This window comes from Cavia porcellus, unplaced genomic scaffold, assembly GCF_034190915.1.
Source record: "Cavia porcellus strain 051 isolate PalLab524CR breed Dunkin Hartley unplaced genomic scaffold, mCavPor4.1 scaffold_25, whole genome shotgun sequence".
Classification (NCBI taxonomy): domain Eukaryota; kingdom Metazoa; phylum Chordata; class Mammalia; order Rodentia; family Caviidae; genus Cavia; species Cavia porcellus.
The window spans coordinates 3185432-3205618 of NW_026947508.1; the positions used below are offsets into that span (position 1 = coordinate 3185432).

Here is a 20187-nt window from a genome sequence, read left to right on the forward strand (position 1 = left end):
AATGAGTCCTTCATCCTCCCTCCACCCCCGCAAACAGAACGGCAGGGGACTGGGTGGGAGGAGCATGTCAGTCGGGTCGGGTCGGGGAACTGGCATCCCCAGGTAGCACCCAGGCTCTGTCTCTCTCGGCACCTCTTCCGGAGCACTGTGTCTTGAGCTGGGGAGAATATGTGGTCACGGTGATCAAACGTGCTGGCCGACTTGAACACTGCTGTGATCGGGACACGTGGCCTTCTGAAGGCTACTTAGCTCCCAGCCCCATGTACCCGTGGAACCTCGAGCATGTAGCCGTGGGTGGGACGCGTTCCTGAGGCCACGGATTTGTGCTTCCTTTGTTACCATGGCAAAGGCCCCGTGGCAAGCCGTCTGTTCTCTTGTCTGTGGATTTGGGCCGATCTGGTTGGTGGGAGGCTGATAAGCTCACGATAGGGGTTCATGGCACCCCTGAGACCCAGATCAGGGTCAGGGTGGAAGCAGGTCATCCTTCTGTTGCATTCCTCGATTGGCAAGATAGAAGTAGGTGTTTGCTGCTGCTGGGTGGCCAGGCCCAATGGGCCGCAGCATCTAGAGCCCTGGGCACATGTCCAGCAAGAGCTGTCAAGCCCGACCATCCTCCTTCTGGTCCTGCTGTCCTCCTGTGAAGCAGGGCATCCTACCTGGACACCCTCTGGATCCAGGAAGTAAACTGTCGGGGTCATACACGCCGCCCCCCCCCCGGACTATGCAAGCAAGCAGCAGCCCTTGGTGGCAGGTCCACATGCGAGCTGCCACGTCGTGGCGCTGGGCCTGGGAATAGAAGACCTGCACCCTTGCGAGAAGCAGCACTGAAAGCATTTGTGGCTGGCGTCTCTGGCAGGGCACTGACAGACCTGCACTGTGTTTCCATGGAACCTGTTCTTCCCCTCGGCCTTGCACCTGAGTGTGACCATGGCCTGGGCATGCAAGCTAATTTGTCCAGCTGCTGTGGTGCTTCCAGTGTGGCCCTGTTCCCCTAGGTAAACAGCTGATCCCAATTTGCTGGCATTTTGGTTCAATAAGATTTTCACCAAAATAGTGAAATCTGAAGCTGAGCTTGCAAAGGTGCACAAATCTATCGTAATGACTGTGTGGCATTCGTCCCAGAGGATGTGACCTGTGATGCCGAAACTTGCCCCTGAATTGCAAGGCCTGGGCCGCTTCTGTCCGTAAAAGAAGCAGTTTGCCTGGCCGGGCAGAAAAAGCCCAGGTGCCCACCTGCAGCTCAGAGGGAACCCTGGCAGGGCCGAGTGCGTCAGGGTGTGTTAGTCATCTCCCACACCACTTGCTGCCCTTGGAAGCTCGGAGGCCCAGGTGCGTCCTGTTGTCCATTCCTGGGGAGCACGGTATCCCCGGGCCTTCCTGTCTTAAAGCCAACTCCAAAGGCCTCCATCTTGGCCTCTCAGCAACACCATCCACTGTCCACAGCCTCTGGTCATCCTCTCCCTGGGTCCCTGTGACACTTGAGTGGGGCCTCTGACAATGATGACTGTCAGGGCTGAGACCTTTGTTTCACAAACTGGGTGCTGCTCCCAACTGGGCACCTCCATCATGTGGAATCAAGGAGCTGCTTAGGCTATGTGAGGTGTCCTCTGCCCTTCAGAGGTGAGCATACTGCCCTTGAGCAGCTCCCAGACGAGGACGGCAGTAAGACCCTGTACCAGTCAGCTCAGTACAAAGTGCCGCAAGACAAGCAGCCCCAAGGCACAGTGACTATTAGTGTTTCTTTCTTGCTTGTGTGTCTGAAGTCTGACTCAAATCAGCTCCTCTGGGATGGGCTGGACTAGATCTGTCTCCAAACTGTAGGGAGGCCTTGGCGGTCTCTGTTTTGCCATCATTCTTGACCAAAAGAGAAGCAGAAATCTGCTGTGTCTCCAAGGGCCAACGGTTGGAGCCAGAACTTTGTCATTTCTGCTTCCATTCTTTTAGCCAAAGCAAGAATTGTGACTATGCTCAGAGCCAAAGGAAAGAAAGATCAGTCCCTCCTGGAACAGGGGGAGGAAGTGAAGTCATCAGCGCTCACCAACACAGCTGGTGAAGTCTTGGGGACAGTCACACAGTCGTGCATCCACCCCAGAACTGTACCCCAGTGCCAGTCATGTCTGGAAGGCAGAACAGGTCACAGAGGAAGCCCCCAGCCCAGTCAGTGTCATTACAGTTCATAATTGGGGAGCACGGTGTGGGGACTGTGAGCTGCCCTCTGAGGCAGAGCAGGACCACAGAGGTGACAGCCACCACGTGGAGAGGTGCACAGAGAGCAAGTGTTGATGTCCATGCAAACTGGGCCACCAGGGACGTGACAGAGGACAGCGAGAGGCCGGACTGCGGAGGTGCATCTGGGTCCTTGTGGCTGATGGCAGGTGAGCAGGAAGCCAGAGAGCACAGCTTGGTCAGGCTCATGCCAGGGTCCCAGGAACATGGCACAGTGACTTCTGGCCAGCCCTCACTGCCCCTTAGAGGCCCACAATCCCAACACCACCTCCCTGGGGACCAAGCCTTCCACACAAGGCCCTGGGGACGCACACACACTCTGTCCAGGTGTAGTGATGAACATGGCCTTTGGGGGAAAACCACCCCAGTGCACTTCCTGAGCCTCCCAGTACCCACCCACCACCGGGCACCTCGGATTCCAGGTTCTCTCCACTCTGTTCACCTTCTCCACCCCATCTGGGGCACCAGTTTCCTGTCTTGTCACCCCCATGGTGGCAGAGAGAAGTCAGCCTCCATCTGGACTCCACTGGGCATGGGTGTGGCCTCTTTAGCTGGAAGAAGTCAAGCTGGGACTTCGTGGTACATAGCACCCCTGGGGTGCAAAGTCAGGACCTTGGAGCCAGGACTGAGCTCAGCCTCACTGGAGCAGCCTTGAAGCTTTCCCCAAACCCCAGCTCAGGACCCATGTGACAGGAGAGGCTGCCGAGGTCCTGCCTGGAGATGGTGGCCGTGTGATGTCCAAGGAGCAGATTTCCAGAACCTTCCAGCCACGTGTACTTCCTGGCAGCACAGGATATACCAATGAGGGGCCCAGCAACCTCACGTGCTGGGGGACCCCTCAGCAGACCCCTGCTGCTTTGCTGTGGATGGCAGTCACTTGCTTTGGGGACCCCTGCCAGCCCACCACAGGCACGGATTGGAATGGAGTAAACTCTGTCCCACACACTCGGATAACGAATAGCACAGCTGAACTCTTTCTACCTGTGGCTGAGAGGAGTGCACCCCCACACCCTCTGGCTGCACCCCTACCCGGCCTGCCAGCAGTTGGCAGTGCCAGGCTGCACAGCGGAACTTGCTGCCCGAGCTTTCAGGGGAAGCGGAGCTTGTGAATAATTCAGCCTCTCGCTTAGACGAAAACGCCCTAATAGAGCTAATGGACTCGCCGCCTCCAGAGTGGACCCTTGTGGGACTCGGCTCGCTCACCGATTGCCTCTGACGTTCTGCAGCGACACTCCCAACGACACGGTCACTGCCGCCGCCGCCACCACAGCCTCACATCCCTAATAACCAGCAGCCACCCCCAGAGGCAGGTGAGTCGTCCCTTCAGCCCCAGGACTGGACACGGTGGCCACCTTCTTAGGGGGAGCTGCTGCCCAGGGGCCAGGGGCTGGCATCCTCGGAACTCAAATAGCACCTGGGAGGGTGCTATTTTGGGTCACTTCGGGCCGATCTGAAACGAAACATTTTTCATAGCGTACAACTTCAGAGATGAGCTGCCCAGGGTAGCCCTGGAGGGGAGGGTCCTGGCATGTGGCCCTCGGGGGCTGTGAGCCCTTGCGTCCGGCAGCACCTGCATCCCTGGGGTTCCTCGCTTGCACCTGCTTGCTGCTGCCCCTTCCTGTCTGCTGAAACACTGGGTGCACCCTGAAATAGGCATTTTCGAACCCGCCCGGGGGAGTTTGGTGCCAGCTATAGGGTCCCTCTAGGCAGCCTGGTGCTGTTTGTCGCACCTCGCCTTGCTGACCACTCTGGTTTCTGCCCTGAGGGTGGGGGTCTGTGTGTGTCCTGGGTAGCTGCACCCCAATGGTACCTGCTTCCCTGCATCTCCACTCTGGAGCGCCAGGGCCAGCGTCACTGTCTGGCACTGCAGGCTCCTTCTCAGTGTCCCCGTTATCCTTTGGGGGCTGTCGGTAAACAGATCCCGGTTCAGAGGTTCCAGGTGGGAGCCAGGCCGGGAGGGCAGCGGTTCCTTCTGGCTAAATGAGGTTAGCAGCAGCGGCGCCCCATCTCCGCAGGCTGCGGTGTAACTTCACGTGAATTCCCCCGAGCCCCCCAGCTGACGAGAATAGATTTGCTGAAGGCAGGGCCGGAGCAGGCAGGCAAGAGCCACAGCCAGGAGCCCTGGCTCGGGCAGTGGCAGGGACGGCTTGTATCGGAGGCCCCAGGGCTGTGTACTCCCCGACACACTGGAGCTTGGACTTGGGAACTTAGCACTGAGCTACATCCCCGGCCTTCTTTCTGTTTTACGGTGGGACGAGGTCTTGCTAAGTCACTGAGTTGGCCAGGCTACGTTTGAAGTTTCAACTGTCCGCCTCCATCTCACTGCACTTTTAAACTCCGAAGGTAGCGGGCTCGGGGCCGGGGGTTTAGCTCAGCACCACAAGCACCTGCCTGGCAAGTCTGAGGTCACCAGTTTGATCCCTGGTACCAAAAAATAAGGAGATAGAGGGCTCAAGCCTAGAACCCCAACAGTTGGCTTCCCCCACACTCATACTTCCTGGCCATGTCCAACCTGGGGTCTTGTGTCCAGGGACTGTGCTAATCATCCCCTATTCCCAATGAGAGGGATTCCAGGGGACAGGGACTGTGTCCTCCACACCCGCACAGTCCCTACAGCTCTAGTGACTGCCAGGGCCCCTGGGCCGTCTGCAGGTGCCTGTCCTCCTCCTCCTCTCTCTCTCTCTCTCTCTCTCTCTCTCTCTCTCTCTCTCTCTCACACACACACACACACACACACACACACACACCCTCCCCAGAGGCCTGCCCCCACAGGCCCCTCCCACCTGGACCGCTCCCGGGCCCAGATCTCTGCTTCTCTTCCACCACTGCCACGGGTCACCGTGCCCACTCTTTACCCTGCTCACAAGTCCCTGATGCCACACTCCAGCAAGAGGCTGTGGGTCCCCCCGTGTCACAGTGTCCCTACCTCAGCCCACTCCCAGGGCCACAAAATGCAGGCAGATCATAAGCAGAGAGACCCTGGACCCCATAGCATAGGACAGGCACCACTGTGAGCTGGCCAAGGAGGTGGCCCTTCCTTCCGCCCCGTCTCCCAGTTCACCCACTGTGCAGGTTCTCCAGGGAAGAGGTGATCGTTAGCATCTCTTTGATCCTGCAAGCCAGTGCTGCCCGGTGTCTGCCTGGTGTCCCCCTCTGTCGGACTGGGGCTGTAGTCCCCTCGCCATGTGTGGTGGCTGGTACCACAGCCCACACCCTGGTGCAGGCCCCCCACCCGGTGCCATGTGCTCCTGGCTGCCCCCCAGCTCTGCAGGCGCCTCTCTTGTGGTTCCACGGGGCTTGGGAGACTGAGACCTGGAACAAATGCAGGATCTCCTGGGTGACACTGCGTAGGTGGCAGCCAGGGGCGCCCCATCCTGGGCCCAGGAACCCCGCCCTGCTGTGTTGCTTCCCAGGGCCTTGGCTGTGTTTCCAGGGCACAGCCAGGCCGCGCTCGCTTGGAGCGGCTAATGTCTTGAAAGCTAATGACTATCGATCGCTGGCTGGCCGTGCTGGCTGGGACAGTGCTCGTCTGAGAGTGGCCTGCCTTTCGGGAAGAGCTCAGGCTGCAGCCTGCCTCAAGGAAGGGAGCTGGCTGCCAGCCACACGGCCACCTGGGAAGGAGCTGCTGGGTGCCACCCTGCATGCACAGGACGGTGAGGAGCTAGCCCTGCTACCTGTGGGCTTGTGGCCCCAGATCCTACCTCGAACCTCACCCTGAGGCCAGGTCCCTCTGCTACCTCCCCACTGACTCCCCAGAAGGTGAGGCAGCTGTGCCCACATTAGCACCCAGAGTCCTGCACAGCCCCACCTGGCATGTGGCCCTCGGGGGCTGTGAGCCCTGGGGTGGGAGCCACACAGCTCCAGGCAGACAGACAGTGGCCTACACAGAGCTATTGGCCCTGGGCTGGAGCTAGCACAGTCCTAGCTGACGGCTATCGGGGCACGGCCAGGAAATGGCCATTGCAGCCCTAGCTGGCCTTCTGTGTCCCCTCTAAGGGTACTCTGGGCACTGCTGGGTGTGCAAGAGCAGACAAAAAGGTCACTGCCCTGTGACCAAGCGTCCCGAGGGAGCAAGTGTAATAATCTGGACGTTAATGGATGACAGGTGGCACCACAGGAAGGGGGCCCAATGGAAGTGCAGGTGCCGGGCCTAGCCCCACAGCAGCCTGTCCTGGGGGCCAGATCTGAGGCCTGTGCGGAGCGGCTCCCCGCAGAGTCCATGCACATACCCCAGTCTCTCCAGCTGCTCTCGGGGCTCCTTCTCCTCCCACCTCGGCGGCAGGTCAGTCAGCGTTTCCGGCACCTGCTCAGAGCCAGGCCCGAGCTGTGGGAGCAGAACACAGGTGCCAGTCCCTGCAAGCAAAAGAGACACCTGGGTGGGCACTCGCAGGAAGCCTCCATGAAAGGGGCAGAGCAGGGTTCTAGAGGGGCCCCTGGCAGGTGAAGCGGCAGTCAGACAGTTAGGGGTCACCCAGGGTGCTCACCCCCTGAAAAGGACCCAGCACCAATCTCATCTCAGACTTCTGCCTTGGAGAAGCGGGGCAGGCAGACCCCACGCAGCTGAGCCCAGGAGGATGCCAGCCCAGGGCCTCCTGGTCCCCACACCCAGGACCCATGCAGAACCTCTGCAGCCACCCCAGCTCCCAGGCAGCCCTCCCAGCTGTTCCCAGGATAAACTTCCTCCCTCTGAAGCAGAACTGGGGGCCCTGCCGGTCCCATCCCACCTCTCAGGGCCTTGCTCCAGGACCCCACCCTGCAGCTGGCCCAGCTGACATGGGGACACCCTCTGTACCTTCAGGTGTCCGTACCAGGGCCACCATGCAACATCCAGACAGAGACAGGGGCTTTTCCCCGGTGGGTTGGGGAGCCTAAGGCACAGTCCGCTGCCCTGCTCAGGGGTCCTTGCCGCCGAGTCACAGATGCGGCCACCATGCCTCATTGATCCGCTCCCTGTTTCATGCGTGGATTAACACCAACAGCCACTCTCCGCACATGCGCTCTCTCACTCTGCCTATTTTCCCCCCTCCCCCATCTTCTGGGGCTCACTGCATGATGGTCCATGTGGGGACACCCCGTTCTGGGTGGCTGCACACTTCCGCTCCGTGCATGGACTGCCGTTTGAGCCGTGCCCCGCGCCCCAGGGACATCTATGCTGGTTTTAGTTTCAGCTGCTGTATTCATTGCTTGTTGACTGTACAGCAATGGTTCTGAACAGGTGAACTCTGAAATCACCCCATGCCAGCCACACTTGTTACCCCAGGGTATCCCCATAGCCCACCTCTGAGTCCTGCTTGGGGTTTCTACTGGAGAATTCCACGGGCTTTGGGGCTCTTCACTGGGCTAAGGTTGGGGTGCCCCCAACAGCCGAGAGTACTGCCTGAGTAGCGTTTCGCCCCAAAAGCTCCAAACACACGGGGCACTGGGGGCAGCCCTTGGTGTGCAGGGGCAAGGTGCCAGCCTGGCAGGATCACCTGAGAGCTTGCTTCCGCAGCACATGTGCCTGGTGCTGCCTCCTGGAGAGCCATTTAACCTAGGAGCCTTTTCAAAAGAGTGCCGTCACACAGCACCTCTGTCCTGGGGGCAGCAGCCCTGGTCCTCAGCCTCTGGCTTCTGTTTCGAGCTTAAGCTCTGCATGCTCCCTGTGCTCTATTTGTCCCAGAACTTCTGGGGTACAGCACAATCCTGCCTGCAATGCCGCTTGGCCTGTGCTTGTCTCAGGGACTCGGGTGAAGGGGGATTGGGCTACCAGCCTCTTTAAGGGCAGAGATTCTCGTGCCAAAGGGTATTTCCACCCTGAGGCCACTCCACCCCCAGACACCAGCCCCTCTGGGTGGCAGCTCTCCTGGGAGGTTGTTTCACTGGACCCGCAGGCCAGCCTGAGACTCGAGGGCCACTGATGCTCTCTAATCCACCACCACTCAGCACTTCCCGTCTGGACAGCAACAGCTCGCAGGCCGGCCGGCACCATGTTGTCCATGACATACAGCGAGAGCCTGCGGAGCGTGAGCAGCAGGTGCCACTCGGACTGGGCCCTGCACCCCGTCCGCCAGACGGACACCCTGGAGCTGCAGCGGCTGCGGGAGGTGCGGGCGGCTGCCCAGGCCAGGAACATGGAGAGCTTCCTCCGCATGCACGGCCTCTCCCTGGACAGCTGCACCGCCCAGCGCACAGGCATGAAGTATCGGTAAGGGCCGGGCGTGGGGAGAGGGCAGGCGGTCACCCCGCACGCAGAAGCCCTGCCACGGGGTGCTGCCGAGCACAGGGTGCAGCCTGCAGAACACTGCTCACAGTGTGTTGTGCAAGGGTGAAGCTTGAAGTCTGCTGCAGTAGAACACACGATGGCATCCGTCCCCTTCTGTCCAACCGACTTAGCCCATCATCCTGGCCACTTTCAGAACAGCTCTGGAAGTCCTCTCTCACGAGTGTCTTCAGTTTCGCCATCACAGCTGCCCCCACGTCTTGAATCATTTCAAAACATCGGCCTGCCGTGGTCTCTTTGACTTTGGGGGAACGAGCCAGAATCACATGATGCCAGAATCCGTGAATGAAGTGGGTGAGGTCACAGCGCCGTGCTTCTAGCAGCCTGCCCCCGACACAGGCTGGGATGGCATTCGGCAGTGGAAGCAACCACTGCGTTTTTGGTCACAACTCTCAGAGACCTGATGGAGGACTTCCAGAGCTGCTTCAGACAGCGGCGAGAAGGATGGGAGAAGGGCATTTGAAGGAGAGGCAGGGTTCTGGGGGACATTAGCAGTATGCCCCTCGCTGTCATAATTTCCTAAATTTAAAATTCATACATTTTGATCTCCCATGTATTTTGGGGTAAATATTTTGAAAATCCCAGCCGCGTAAAAATGTATCAAGGAAAAGAACCCAAACCTGCCATTGTCCTAGCTTTCCAAAGACAGCAGTTAAGTGTTTGATGTTTTCAAGCTGGGCATGGTGGGACATGTCTGTAATCCCAGCACTCTGGAGGCTGAGGCAGGAGAATCATTGCAAGTTGGAGACCAGCCTGGGTTACAAAGTGAGCTCGAGGCCAGCCTGAACTGAAAAAAAAGGAAGGGGGTGTCTCTTGCAGCTTCACTGGAACAAATTGGTCCTTAGGCATTAACTGAATATTAATTAGTGAAGTCACCAAATCATCATCTCTAATAACAAATCCATTCTGGCATCAGGAACCCAGGTGGGATTCTGGGGTCGACGCCACCTTTTCCTCCTTTATGTCCTTGGATAGGGCTGTCTCTGAAGAAGATGGTTTCCAGCTGATATCTTGAATATCACTAGCACCAGACTGTAATCATGCAAAAGATACAAATTACATGTCCGGCTTGTCCAGGTCATGGGCATGAAGTCCAACTCTTTGAAATCTCAAGAAGACAATTTGGGTTCAGCACCAAGGACAGCGCTCCCGTCAGCCACCTCTCCCCTGACCCAAAGGCTCCAGGGTCAGCTGTTTATAAATCCTCTAGGTTACAAATATGCAGCTCTGCCTCATATGTCTTTGGGGACAAACCCATGTCAGAGCCAGTTGGCCAAAGGGGGCCACGCTTAGCCTGTCTTTGTAGGGTCACCAGATACAAATGGGAATTTTAGATAGACGGTGAACACTCTTTCAGCATAAACACAGCCCCCGTGGTATCGGGGGGAGGACAGGTACACTACGAAGTTATTCATTGCTTATGTGAAGCTCAACTTTAACCAGCACCCATGGTTTATTGAGCAACCTGAAGCTGAGGCTTCCCTCGGACAGCACCCCAGGGGTTCACCAGCTGCCCCTCGAGGAGTCACTGGACTCTGGCCCCGTGCCTCTGGGTGGTCTCTCCAGTGGAAAGTGTCTTTTGTCCTTCAACTCATTGTTTGAACATGCAAGAAACAAAACACTTCTTGCATAAGTCCATTAGATGGCAGAATTCTTAAGGTTTTGCATCCTAAATCCAGCTGCAAGAAAGAATGTTCATCCAGTGTGACCACAGTGGACTCTCATTTCTGATGGAAATTTCTCAAGAGGGCAGCTGTGCACTGTTTCATTGCGTTCCAACAAGCCAGCGACACCATGCCTCCTCCCAGCAAATGTTCCTGGAGAGGCCACTTGGCCCCAAGGCTTAGGCTCGACCCCAGAGATGCTGCCTGAATACAGCCACCAAGGTCCCACCCTGGTGGCCCCTACATTGTGGTGCGGGGGAGACAGAGAGAAAGCAAGCACCCCCAAAAACGCATTTGAGGAGCATCACCTGTCCCAAGGCACGAAGCAGGATCATGTGATAGGAGAGGTCGGGTGACAGGATGATGGGGAGGGGGGGAAGAGGTGACATAAGAACTGAGGTGCTGGCCAGGCAGTGAGAGGCTGTGGGCAGACATGGGGTCACTCTTGCTGGAGGAGACGAGAGAGAGCCCAAGTGGCTGAGCAGGCACAGGGGACAGAGTGTGTCCGTTGATGAGCGGGGAGGGGCAGACTGTAGCTTCCAGACTCTGCAGGGAAGGCTGTGGCTCCCTGTGGTGTGGGTAGGACTTGCGATGGCAGGGGTGGTGGCTCAGGTCTCATCCCTCAAAATGTTAATGCACCTCGAATGTTGGATACATTGTTAACGGAAACAGTCTTTGCAGATGTAATGAGACAGGACAAGGTCACGTTGCATTAGGGTAGCAACTAAATCCTCTGCCTGACATCCAGGCCGTGACAAGGACTATAATGATAGTACTCAGAGGTAGACCTGCCCAATACCGGCCGTGGGTTCAATTCCCAGTGCTAGAGGAAGCGGATGAAGGGGGAGAGGTGGGGAGGGGAGGAAGAAAGAAAGGAACTACCCAGAGTGTGGCACTGCCTGACCACCGCCTCGCTGCCAGCGCTGACCGCCTCCCCTCTGCTCTGCACGGTCATCTAGTCCAGCCTGCCCGCCCGGATCCTTCCCTCCAAATCTCCACCCTCGGTCTGTACTTCCTGCTCCCTCTGCCTGGCAGGGGCTCCCCGGATTTCCTCCTTCCCATCATTTGTACTGTGGCTTGGCCTGCACAGAGACCTGAGCACGCCATCAGAACAAGCTCCTACCAGGCATCCTCAGACCCCTCCCTGCCCCATGCTGTCCTCTCCCTGCTCCTCACGAGCGCCCCGTGCATCCCAAGCCACTCCAGGTAGTCGGGATGGTGCGGGCGGCCTTGGTCCTCATCCGCCCCCCGACTCTACCTCTCCTTCCCACTGCTCCCCTAGAGGGGCAGGGGGAGCCAGAAGCCACCTGCTGGTATAGTGAGAGGGCCCAGGGTCCCTCAGGATTTGGGGTTCAAGCTCACATTCCCATCCCACCAGGGCACCGCTGAGGCCGGCCTCAGGCTGGGCTTAACCTCTCTGGTGAGGTTGTCCAGTGTCCCAGGGGGTATGTTGAGGCAAGACTGCAGTGAGGAGCCCACGGCTGAAGCACCCAGCAGGGTCTAGCCGGGAGCCATGGGGACCTCAGCGGCCCTCACCCTGTGGCCGGCGGCCAGGCACAGGGGAGCGGCTGGCCCTTTCTTGGTGTCATTTTGTGTTCGTCATCCCACGGTCATATAGTTCAAAGAAAAACTGGGTGCTTGTTTTCCCAATTGAAAGAACAATGTATTCTTTGATTAAAAAATAAGACGTTGGAAAACAGCCCCATTGGTGGTGTCACGGGTAATCCTGGCGCCTGGAAGCCCATGTAGGGAGGAGGACGGCACGTTTGAACCCAGCCAGGGCCACTGAGCCACGTAAGACCTTGCCTCAAATTTTTTTAAAAGGGGCTGGTTGTGGCCCAGTGTGAAGCCCTAGGTTTAATCTCCAGTACGGGGTGGGGGTGGGGGCATTGGAAGTGCCCCCCATGTCGCCCCTCTCCATGCCGGCTGGGAGCTCTGGGTGCCGAGCAGCCTCCTCTGGGGCTGGGTGTGTCTGCAGAGGCCCCTGTGTCCCCTCCCTGTGACTCACTGTCTCCTGCTTATTGGACAGTCTGCTCTGCCTTGTCCGAATGAGCGACCTTGAGCCATTGCTGACCCGGGACCCTCACTAAGGCACAATGGGCTCCCAGTGCCCAGCGCTGTTGACATTTGGCTGGATAATTTCTTCTGCGGGAAAATTATTCGTGTGTTCTCCTCCTCCCAATGGTGGCTGCCGCCTAGGAAAGGGCCCGAGCCGAGCTCACCTGCTGGGGGGCCTGGCCAGGAGCAGCTGCACCTCGTGTTTTATTCTGATTTCCACTGAAGAGGGGAGCTCACTGGTGCCGAGGGGGCTTCCAGCGTCCCTAAAATGTCTCCCCTGGGTTCTCCGAGAACCACGGATACAACAGCAAATGCCATTCCCCCAGAAACGCGCACTCCCCCGCAGTTTCCGTGTCCCTCTGTGTGGTCAGGGGTGTCGCCGAGTCTTCCATTGGCCCCTTGGTCCACTGGTCCAGTGTTACAGAAAGGCCTCTGGGTGCCTGAGTGTGGGAGACACCAAGGTGCCACAGCCAGTGACTCCCAGCCTCTGGGCTCCCCTGGGCGCAGCGGGGTAGAGAAGGGGGGTGACTTGTGCATGAGCCGGTGCGGAAGGAGACTGGGAGGCAGAGGGTGAGATCCAGTGGCTCTGGCGGGAGAGGCTGGGCAAGGGTTGGCTTCACTGCAATGTGATTCTCGCCACACAGAGCTCTGCCTTAAAGTGGACGGTTCAACAGTGCTCCAGCCAAGGGACATTTTCATCACCCGTCCCCTTTATTGATCACGTTACACCCTCCCCGCCCCGGGAGACATACACCTGCTTCCCGCCCCTCAGGGTTTATCTGGCCTTAGTGCTCTGTGCAAATGAAATTGTGTGACATGGTCTTTCATGGGGCGCGGTTGCCAGGTTTGTCTACATCCTTGGGTGTGTTAGGGCTGGAACCTTTGGAGGGTTCGGCCATGTTCCGTTGTGTGCGTGGACCACGTGTTGTTTATCTGTTGCCAGCTGATGGGCGTTTGAGCTGTCCCCACTTTGGGGCTGTGAGAATAACACTGCTGTGGACATTGGTGTTCAGGGTTGGCGGGGGCTCATGCTTGAGCTTCCCTGGGTCGGTGTCTGGGCGTGGGATCGTTGGATATGCAATGGGTGGATGACATTTTACACGTGAGGACTCTGACACTTCTGATGTCCCTGAATCCAGCCTGCTTACCGTACGTCCTGTAATTACGGGTGACCCTCAAACCACAAGGAGGCCCCAGCCCTTGTGAGACCCCCAGGTTAGCAGCACACAGAGGGGTGTGCATGGAAATGGGAGGTGGGGCCTGGAAGAGACCAAAGGCAGAATCTGGCCACACATGGTCCTTTGATAGGTCTGCGACACAGGAAAGGCAGGGCCTTGCAGTCCTGGGGTCCTGGGCTCACCTGCAGGACAGGCTGAGCTGCGTGGGGATTGGTGCTGGTCCCCAGAAGCCCCCGAACACACACTGGCCTCCTCAGGTTGCACAGTGACCTTCCAGGGCAGCCTGGGCCAAAGCTGGTGTTTGTCCCCCCAGCGCTCTGTGGCCAGGTCCCACCCCAAATGCTGGCTCCTCCTGGGGCCATATCAGTGATGCTCTGGGATGCTCTGGGAGCCATTCATGCTGCCCAGGGAGCAGGAGCCCCACTCTGAGCCCCATCAGACAACCATGCCTTTGTGCTGTGGGATTGTTAGAATGCATATTTATGGGCTGTTTGTTGTTTTGTTTTGTTTTGTTTGGAGATGAGGGAGAGGGGGTTGAGACAGGGTCTCACTGTGTAGTCCAGACTGGCCTCAAACTTGCGGGGATCCTTCTGCCTCAGCCTCCCAGTGATGGGATCCCAGACTGCCGCCATGCCCAGCTTTGTGGTTCATGTTATTCCAGACTGCTCAACCCAGGACTAACTCCAGTCTGCCCTGGGGCACACACGGCTTTGTGATCTGCGTTTTGCAGGGGAGTAGTTAAAAGCAGAGGCTGCCAGGCTGGTACACAAGGAGACTCAGACCCGAGCAGGAGTCAAAAGGCAGGGCATCATGGTGGCTCCTTTCCTGGGTCCCATTGGGAGCAGAGGGATCCAGTAGGTGCAGTGCCATGCCCCTGGCTTTCTTAGTGCAGACCCAGAGAAAGCCAGCCTCTTGCTGCGGTCACTAAGCCCTGTCCTGTGCTCTGTCTCAGCCCCCGCTGGCAGGGCTGGAGGGACCTGGAGTCAGATGCAGCCGGAGCCCACCCAGCAGCCCCCCTGTTGTTCACTCACCCATACACACATGCATTCATCCTGCGTTCAGCAGGACTCTCAGATCCCGCTAGGAGTCCTCCTCCAAGGGGGGGAGCTGCTCTGTCCTTTTGTCCCTTGGACTCCTGGGTTTCTGTCCTGGGCTGTCCCTGTCACTGTCATCAAGCCAGGGTGGGCTTCTCTCCATGGCCTCCGGGCTTGGCTTCTCCCCATGCCAGGCAGAGCAGGGCTCTTGCTCCCAGGGGAGGCTCTGCCCGCTCCGGCCTCGGGGGCCAGCGGGGCAGGCGGCTCTGCATCCTGCGTCATTAATAATGAATCTCCATCGGCTGCCTGTGCCGCTGGCCACCTCCCCGCCTCGGCAGGAGCCCGTGTGAGAGGCTCTCGGGAAGCTAGAGAGCAGCTGCTCCCTGCGACCTCTGGCCAGGAGCAGCAGCTACTTCAGGCCCCCCAGGCCCAGGCCGCCTCCCTGCTCTAGCTCGGGCTCAGGAAGGAAGCGCCCAGAGCGGCCTCCTCCTCCTGCCGAGGACCGTGGTTGCTCACCAGCTTGGAGGTGCTCCCAGCCTTGTCCTGCCCAGCACTTCTGAAGGCTGTGGGGGACTTTGCAGCCAGAGCCAGGGCTGAGTGGGGACAGAGAAGGCCCGGCTGAGAAGGACAATGGGAAGTGACCCCTGGCCCCCATCCTGGACTCCTCCTGGATGAGGTCTTCTCTGTCTGCGTCTGGAAATTTGATGCTCTGCGCTGGGCAGGAGACTGCATGGGCGTTTTCTCCATCATCGTCTTCAGAAACCCTTGCTCCTGAGAGGACACCTGGCTGCCTCTTCGTGCCTCCTGAGTAGCTGAGACATGCAGGTCTCCTTCGCATGCTCAGAACACAGCCTCAAGGCCCGGGGCCCCGAGGAGCGACTCAACCGGCCAGCGGCCAGCAGCCCCAGCCCGGGCACCCGTGGCCGCTTCCGCACAGTGGCCATGGTGGCCCGGAGTCTGGGGCAGCTCTCGGTGCAGAGCGCCCCGGGCACCAGCAATACCAGCACGCAGCAGGCCGGGATGAAATATAGGTACGGGGTACCAGATGCGCAGGGCGGGGTGCCGGGAAGCGAGGAGCTCCCTCAGGCTGCTGGCCATGGCTGAGCCCTCAGTGGACCTAAGAAGCAGAGCACGGACTCCTGAGAGCCCCAGTCTCTTTGCAGCTGTGGGGGGAGCCGTGTGAATCACCCCTATTCCTTCCCCTGCTTTTGTTTCTTTTGGGGGAACCTTCGTTTATGGCAGCCAGGGCCCCCCCCATGTTAAACTCCGCACTGCCTGCTCTTTCTGGGGATCCCACCCGCCGGCCGCAAGCCCCAGATGCCCCGTGGGTAGCATCTGGTCTCGGCAGAGGCCTCAGTAACACTCCTGAGTGCCAGGGGTGGGAGCGGGCAGCTGACCCATGCAGCAGAAGTGACTGCCCCTCCCTAGCAGACCCAAGTTCCTCCAGCAAGGAGTCTTGCTCAAGTGGGCACAGGGTAGCCAGGCAGTGCCCTGAGTTTTCCTGCAATGGTCTCCAGGCTGTCTGGTTTCTGTCCCCGCTCCCGGTCCTGTGACTGGTGTGTGGAGAGGGTCTGAGCGTCTGGGGCAGGGTCTGCCTGCCCTGCCTGTGTCCCCGAGCTGCCCCCTGGCCTTGTTCATGTGCTCCGGGGATGGGAGAAGGGTCCTGGCTTGGCAGGAAGGGGTCTGGGGTAGGGCAAGGACAGCCGCTGGTCTCTGGCCTCCTCGCCCCATGGGAGATCCTGACCGCTGGGTCTTCTTGCCCTGAGGAGATGCTCCAGGGAGCAAGGGGTCTCTGCTACTTGAGGCTGCACAGATGCAAAAGAAGTGGGGGACTCTGGGCCCTGGGATATCGGAACAGTTGAGGTACAGATGGTCCTGCTCATGTCAGAGGAGGGCAGTCAGGGTTTGTAGATGATGTTGGTGCCAACTTCGGAAGCCCCGGAGATTCCCCAAGAGTGGAGGTGGGCAGCTCCTGCCTCCCCAGAACCAACACGGGAAGATGAGCAAGTGGAAAGGGACCCTGTCCCCACGCCTGGCACCCCTCAGGTGACTGCAGGTTGAACTGGGGTCCTGCGTCTGCACACATCACTACTGTCCCCAGTAAGGGGAGGCTTGGTGCTCCTTGGCTGAAGGATTGAGTCCCGGTGCCCTAGGCCCAGTGGGGACAGCCCAGAGTGGACTTCCTAACCTAGAAGCACCGGGGTTTGTATCTGTTGGCAAGTGGGGTCAAAAATCGAATGTGTGCGTACTTTTCTGTGTCCGAATTCTGTGCCTGCTGCGCCTTTTGAGTCCATCCGAGGTCCATCAGAGGACCACGCCATGTGGCCCTATGTAAACAGAACATGTGACCTTACTGTGGTCCCTGCCATGGCTCCTTAGAGAGCGGGTCTCCAGGAGCCAGTGTGTGCAGGGTGACCATGTGTCCACATGTGCACATTTGGGTCCCTGCACGTGTAAGCACCTGCATGTCCCCATATGGGGGTGACCACTCTGCACGTACATGTGGGAGGCAGGGAGGGCACTGGAGGCTTCCCACTGTGGGGACCTGGGTTTGAGCCTGGGCCAGCTCTGCTCGGCAAGCTTGTTTTGGGGAGTTGGTGGAGCAGGGTGGCTGCGTCATCTCTAAATGGCCAAAACAGGAGTGGGAGCCCAAACCCAGACCCTTCAGCCCTGGCCAAGCCCTCTCTCTCCTGCCCCCAAGGGTGTCCCCTCATCTACCCCAGGCACAGCCAGGGTACAGTGGGACTGCAGTACCCAAGGGTGATCCTGACCCCAACACCCACACCCCCTCTCCTGGAAGCTTTGGAGAACCAGAGATGGCTGATTCTCAGTCCCACACTCTCCACAGGGCCCAAGAGTGCCCAGAGCAGGGACCAGGTCAGGGCAGCCCAGCCCAGGAGCAAGCTGAGTGGGCATCCTATCCCCAGGGCTGGCCCGGGCTGGGCTCCTCCTCCCCTTACACCAGCATCATCCCAGAATGACCTCCGCTGCAGCTGGATGCCAGACCTGACTTCTGGGAGCTTGGTATTTGCAGCAGAGCAGACCAGGAAATGGTCAGCGTCCCCCAGCATGTGTGTAGGCAGAGCTTGGGGGGAAGCACCTGCCGCCTCACTCCCCGGCCAGCACCGGGGCAGTGGCACCTTCCCTCCCACCACGATTTTGTCCTCTGTCCAGGTGGCTAAAATGAGCAGCCGAGAGCTCTATTTAAAAGGATCCGTAATCCCCTGGCACCTCCTAGCCCTGACTCTGCCCTCGGGGCTCAGGGGTGCGAGGTGTCCCCTAGTAGCACTGGCACTTTCCCGTGTGTGCGTCCTCCCTGGCCATTTCCCCGGGTCCTGGGAGAGACACAGATACACTAACGAGGAGCAACAGGATTCAGGTTTATCGGTACTGACCGAATAGCTTATCACTGTCCAGCTTCAGTTAGCGGAGAGAAATGCATCGGAAACGGTTCTCACGGCTGGAGTTTCGAGCGGCCCCATGGCTGCAGCTGCTGTCCGGCGCAGCCCGTGGCTGTGGCCTCCTCAGCCCCGCCAAGCTGTCACACCGATAACGCGCCCGGCCTGGGGCTCCCTGTCCCTTCCCATCCCTTCTGCCTGGGCTGACGGCGGATGGCAGAACTAATACGATCACTTCGTCGGGGAAGCCGGCGGGGACAGTCGGCGGCGTCTTGGAGTGCCCTAGTTTTGCTAAATTACTCCTGTGGGCAGTGGCGGAGAGAGGCCATCAAAGAACTGAGCCCCGGGGTCCCTGGCCAGGCACAGGGACTCAGAGCCCTCTCGGGAAAGCGGGTTCCTTTCGTGTCAGCCCGGAACTGACCAGAGGTCGGGGGCAGCAGCAGCGTTTGCCGCAGGTCCCCAAACGGCAGGGCGGTGGCGTCCACGCTTCTGCCCTCCCTTCACATCCTCGCCTGCCCGCTGCTGAAGCTGCTCCGCCCTTACTAGCAGTGGGCTCTGATGTTTTGGGGGCTTCTCTGGCTGACAGGCCTAACCCTGACCTCGCAACCCAGCCTGGCAGCACCTCGCTCTCCACTTTCTGTCACGCAGGTGGCTTTGCATGGTGAGGGCCACAGCTCCCTTTGGCTGCCAAGATCTGACCAGACTGGTGCACGGTGGGGCAAAGGGCTCTGCCAGTGTTTGCCAAAGGGGGCTCTGAGCCTGCAGCCAAGGGTACCGCTGATCCGAGTCTGCAGTCCTTTGGGTCAGTCATCAAACCTTCCAAGCAAACACTCACCTTTCCCTCCACGGCTACTTCCTCCTGGCCAGCACAGGGGAGGGGACACAGATTCCCGTAGGCCTGGCTCGTGCGGGACTTGCCAGTGACACGGTGGTGCCTTTCTCTCCACGTGCCAAGGGACTGTTGGACGAGTTCACGGTGTATAAGAGGAGGACGTTTCCCTCTCCATGTCTCTGTCCCTCTCTCTCCCCATCTCTCCCTCTCTCAGTTTTTCAGCTCTAGGGATTGAACTCAGAGCCTTCACTCTGAGCTACATCCCCAGCCTGTTTATCATTGTTGTTATTATTATTATTGTTTATCTTGCCTTTTTATTTATTATTTTGGGACTAAGTCACTAGGAGAAGGCTGGGTTGGTGCCTAAGAGCCACAGTTGGCTCCCGCCTGCACCGTCTGTCCCGGGCACCAGACAGACCACCAATCTTCAGCAGATGGCTGCCACCTCTGTGGCATTCTAAAGCCGCTCGTGACATCTTAGGCCCATGTGTGGGGCTCTGGCATGCACCCCGTCAGGCGGGGCCTCTGGGGGCCCAGCACAGGGCCCAGGCAGCACCTGGTGAGGGCTTCCACTGCCAGGTCTGCCCAGGGGTGAGACCTGGAGCAGCCTGTGGGCTCCAGTGTCCTTCCACGGCCATCAGCCTCAAGGAGGGATGGGGACAGGGCCCAGCCAGTGGCCCCCTCACCCGTCCTCGGAGGAGAGGCCTCTCTGATGGTGCTCTGTGCATTGTGGCCTCAAGACATGCAGTGACCATGGTGGGAGTGGGCAGGGCTGGCACCAACCATGGGGTAAGCCTGGCTGGTGGCACTGTGCCTGGGCACTAGAACTCAGGCTGTGTTTGTTTTCTAGGAACCTGGGCAAGTCCGGCCTGCGGGTCTCCTGTCTGGGCCTCGGTGAGTGTGGGGATCCTTGTGCAAAGGAAGGGGGCTGCAGCAGGGCTGGGGGGAGCTGCACCCAGAGAGCCCAGGACCAGAGGGACCCCGTTGCTATGTCAACCAGGAGCCAGCACAGGCAGGGAGGGGAACAGAGGAGCAGCCCCTGGCACACACAGCCCAACCCACACCAGGCAGCTCCTCCCACCTCAGCCTCCCCAACTACTGGGATGACAGGTATGCCCCCACAGGCACATTAAAGACTGGTCCTTCCATTTGGAGTCTTGCTCTGCAGGCCAGGGGTCCCCGAATACAGAGAACACACTCACCACAGGGCACCCTGGGGCCTGTGCTGCCGCCATCCCGGGCCCTGTGCCCCGCCGAAGCCTGGGGTCTGAGCACCCATGAGGCTGAGCTGGTCCCTGACAGGGGGGTCTAACCCAAGCTTTCCTGTCTCCTTCCAGGAACATGGGTGACCTTCGGAGGTCAGATCACCGACGAGGTAAGACAGGGCTCCCTCTACCCTGGGGCCAAGCAGGCCACGGCCAAGTCCCCTGCGTGACCCAGTGAGCAGGTGCCTGTGCTGTCCAGAGCAGCGGCCCGCAGGACGGCAGGAGGGGGAGAGGGGAAGAGGAGGCCACCCCAGTGCCGCCACCTAGTGGCTG

General features: G+C 59.2%; 2 protein-coding genes across 6 annotated transcripts in view; both read left to right on the top strand.

Annotated features, from left to right (window-relative positions):
* Positions 1-20187, top strand: part of Kcnab2 (potassium voltage-gated channel subfamily A regulatory beta subunit 2) — a 70945-nt gene that overhangs the window by 33151 nt on the left and 17607 nt on the right. For all 5 annotated transcript variants that reach the window (XM_063235388.1, XM_063235387.1, XM_063235389.1 and 2 more), the window contains 2 exons: positions 19500-19543; positions 19987-20024. In XM_063235388.1, coding sequence (XP_063091458.1) covers positions 19500-19543; positions 19987-20024 — 82 coding nt within the window. The remainder of the gene's footprint in view (positions 1-19499; positions 19544-19986; positions 20025-20187) is intronic.
* On the top strand, positions 10-19486 carry LOC134472880 (uncharacterized). The gene is made up of 2 exons (XM_063235391.1): positions 10-3536; positions 8149-19486. Exon 2 carries the CDS (start codon positions 16895-16897, stop codon positions 17819-17821), a length of 927 nt encoding a protein of 308 aa, XP_063091461.1. The 5' UTR covers positions 10-3536; positions 8149-16894; the 3' UTR covers positions 17822-19486.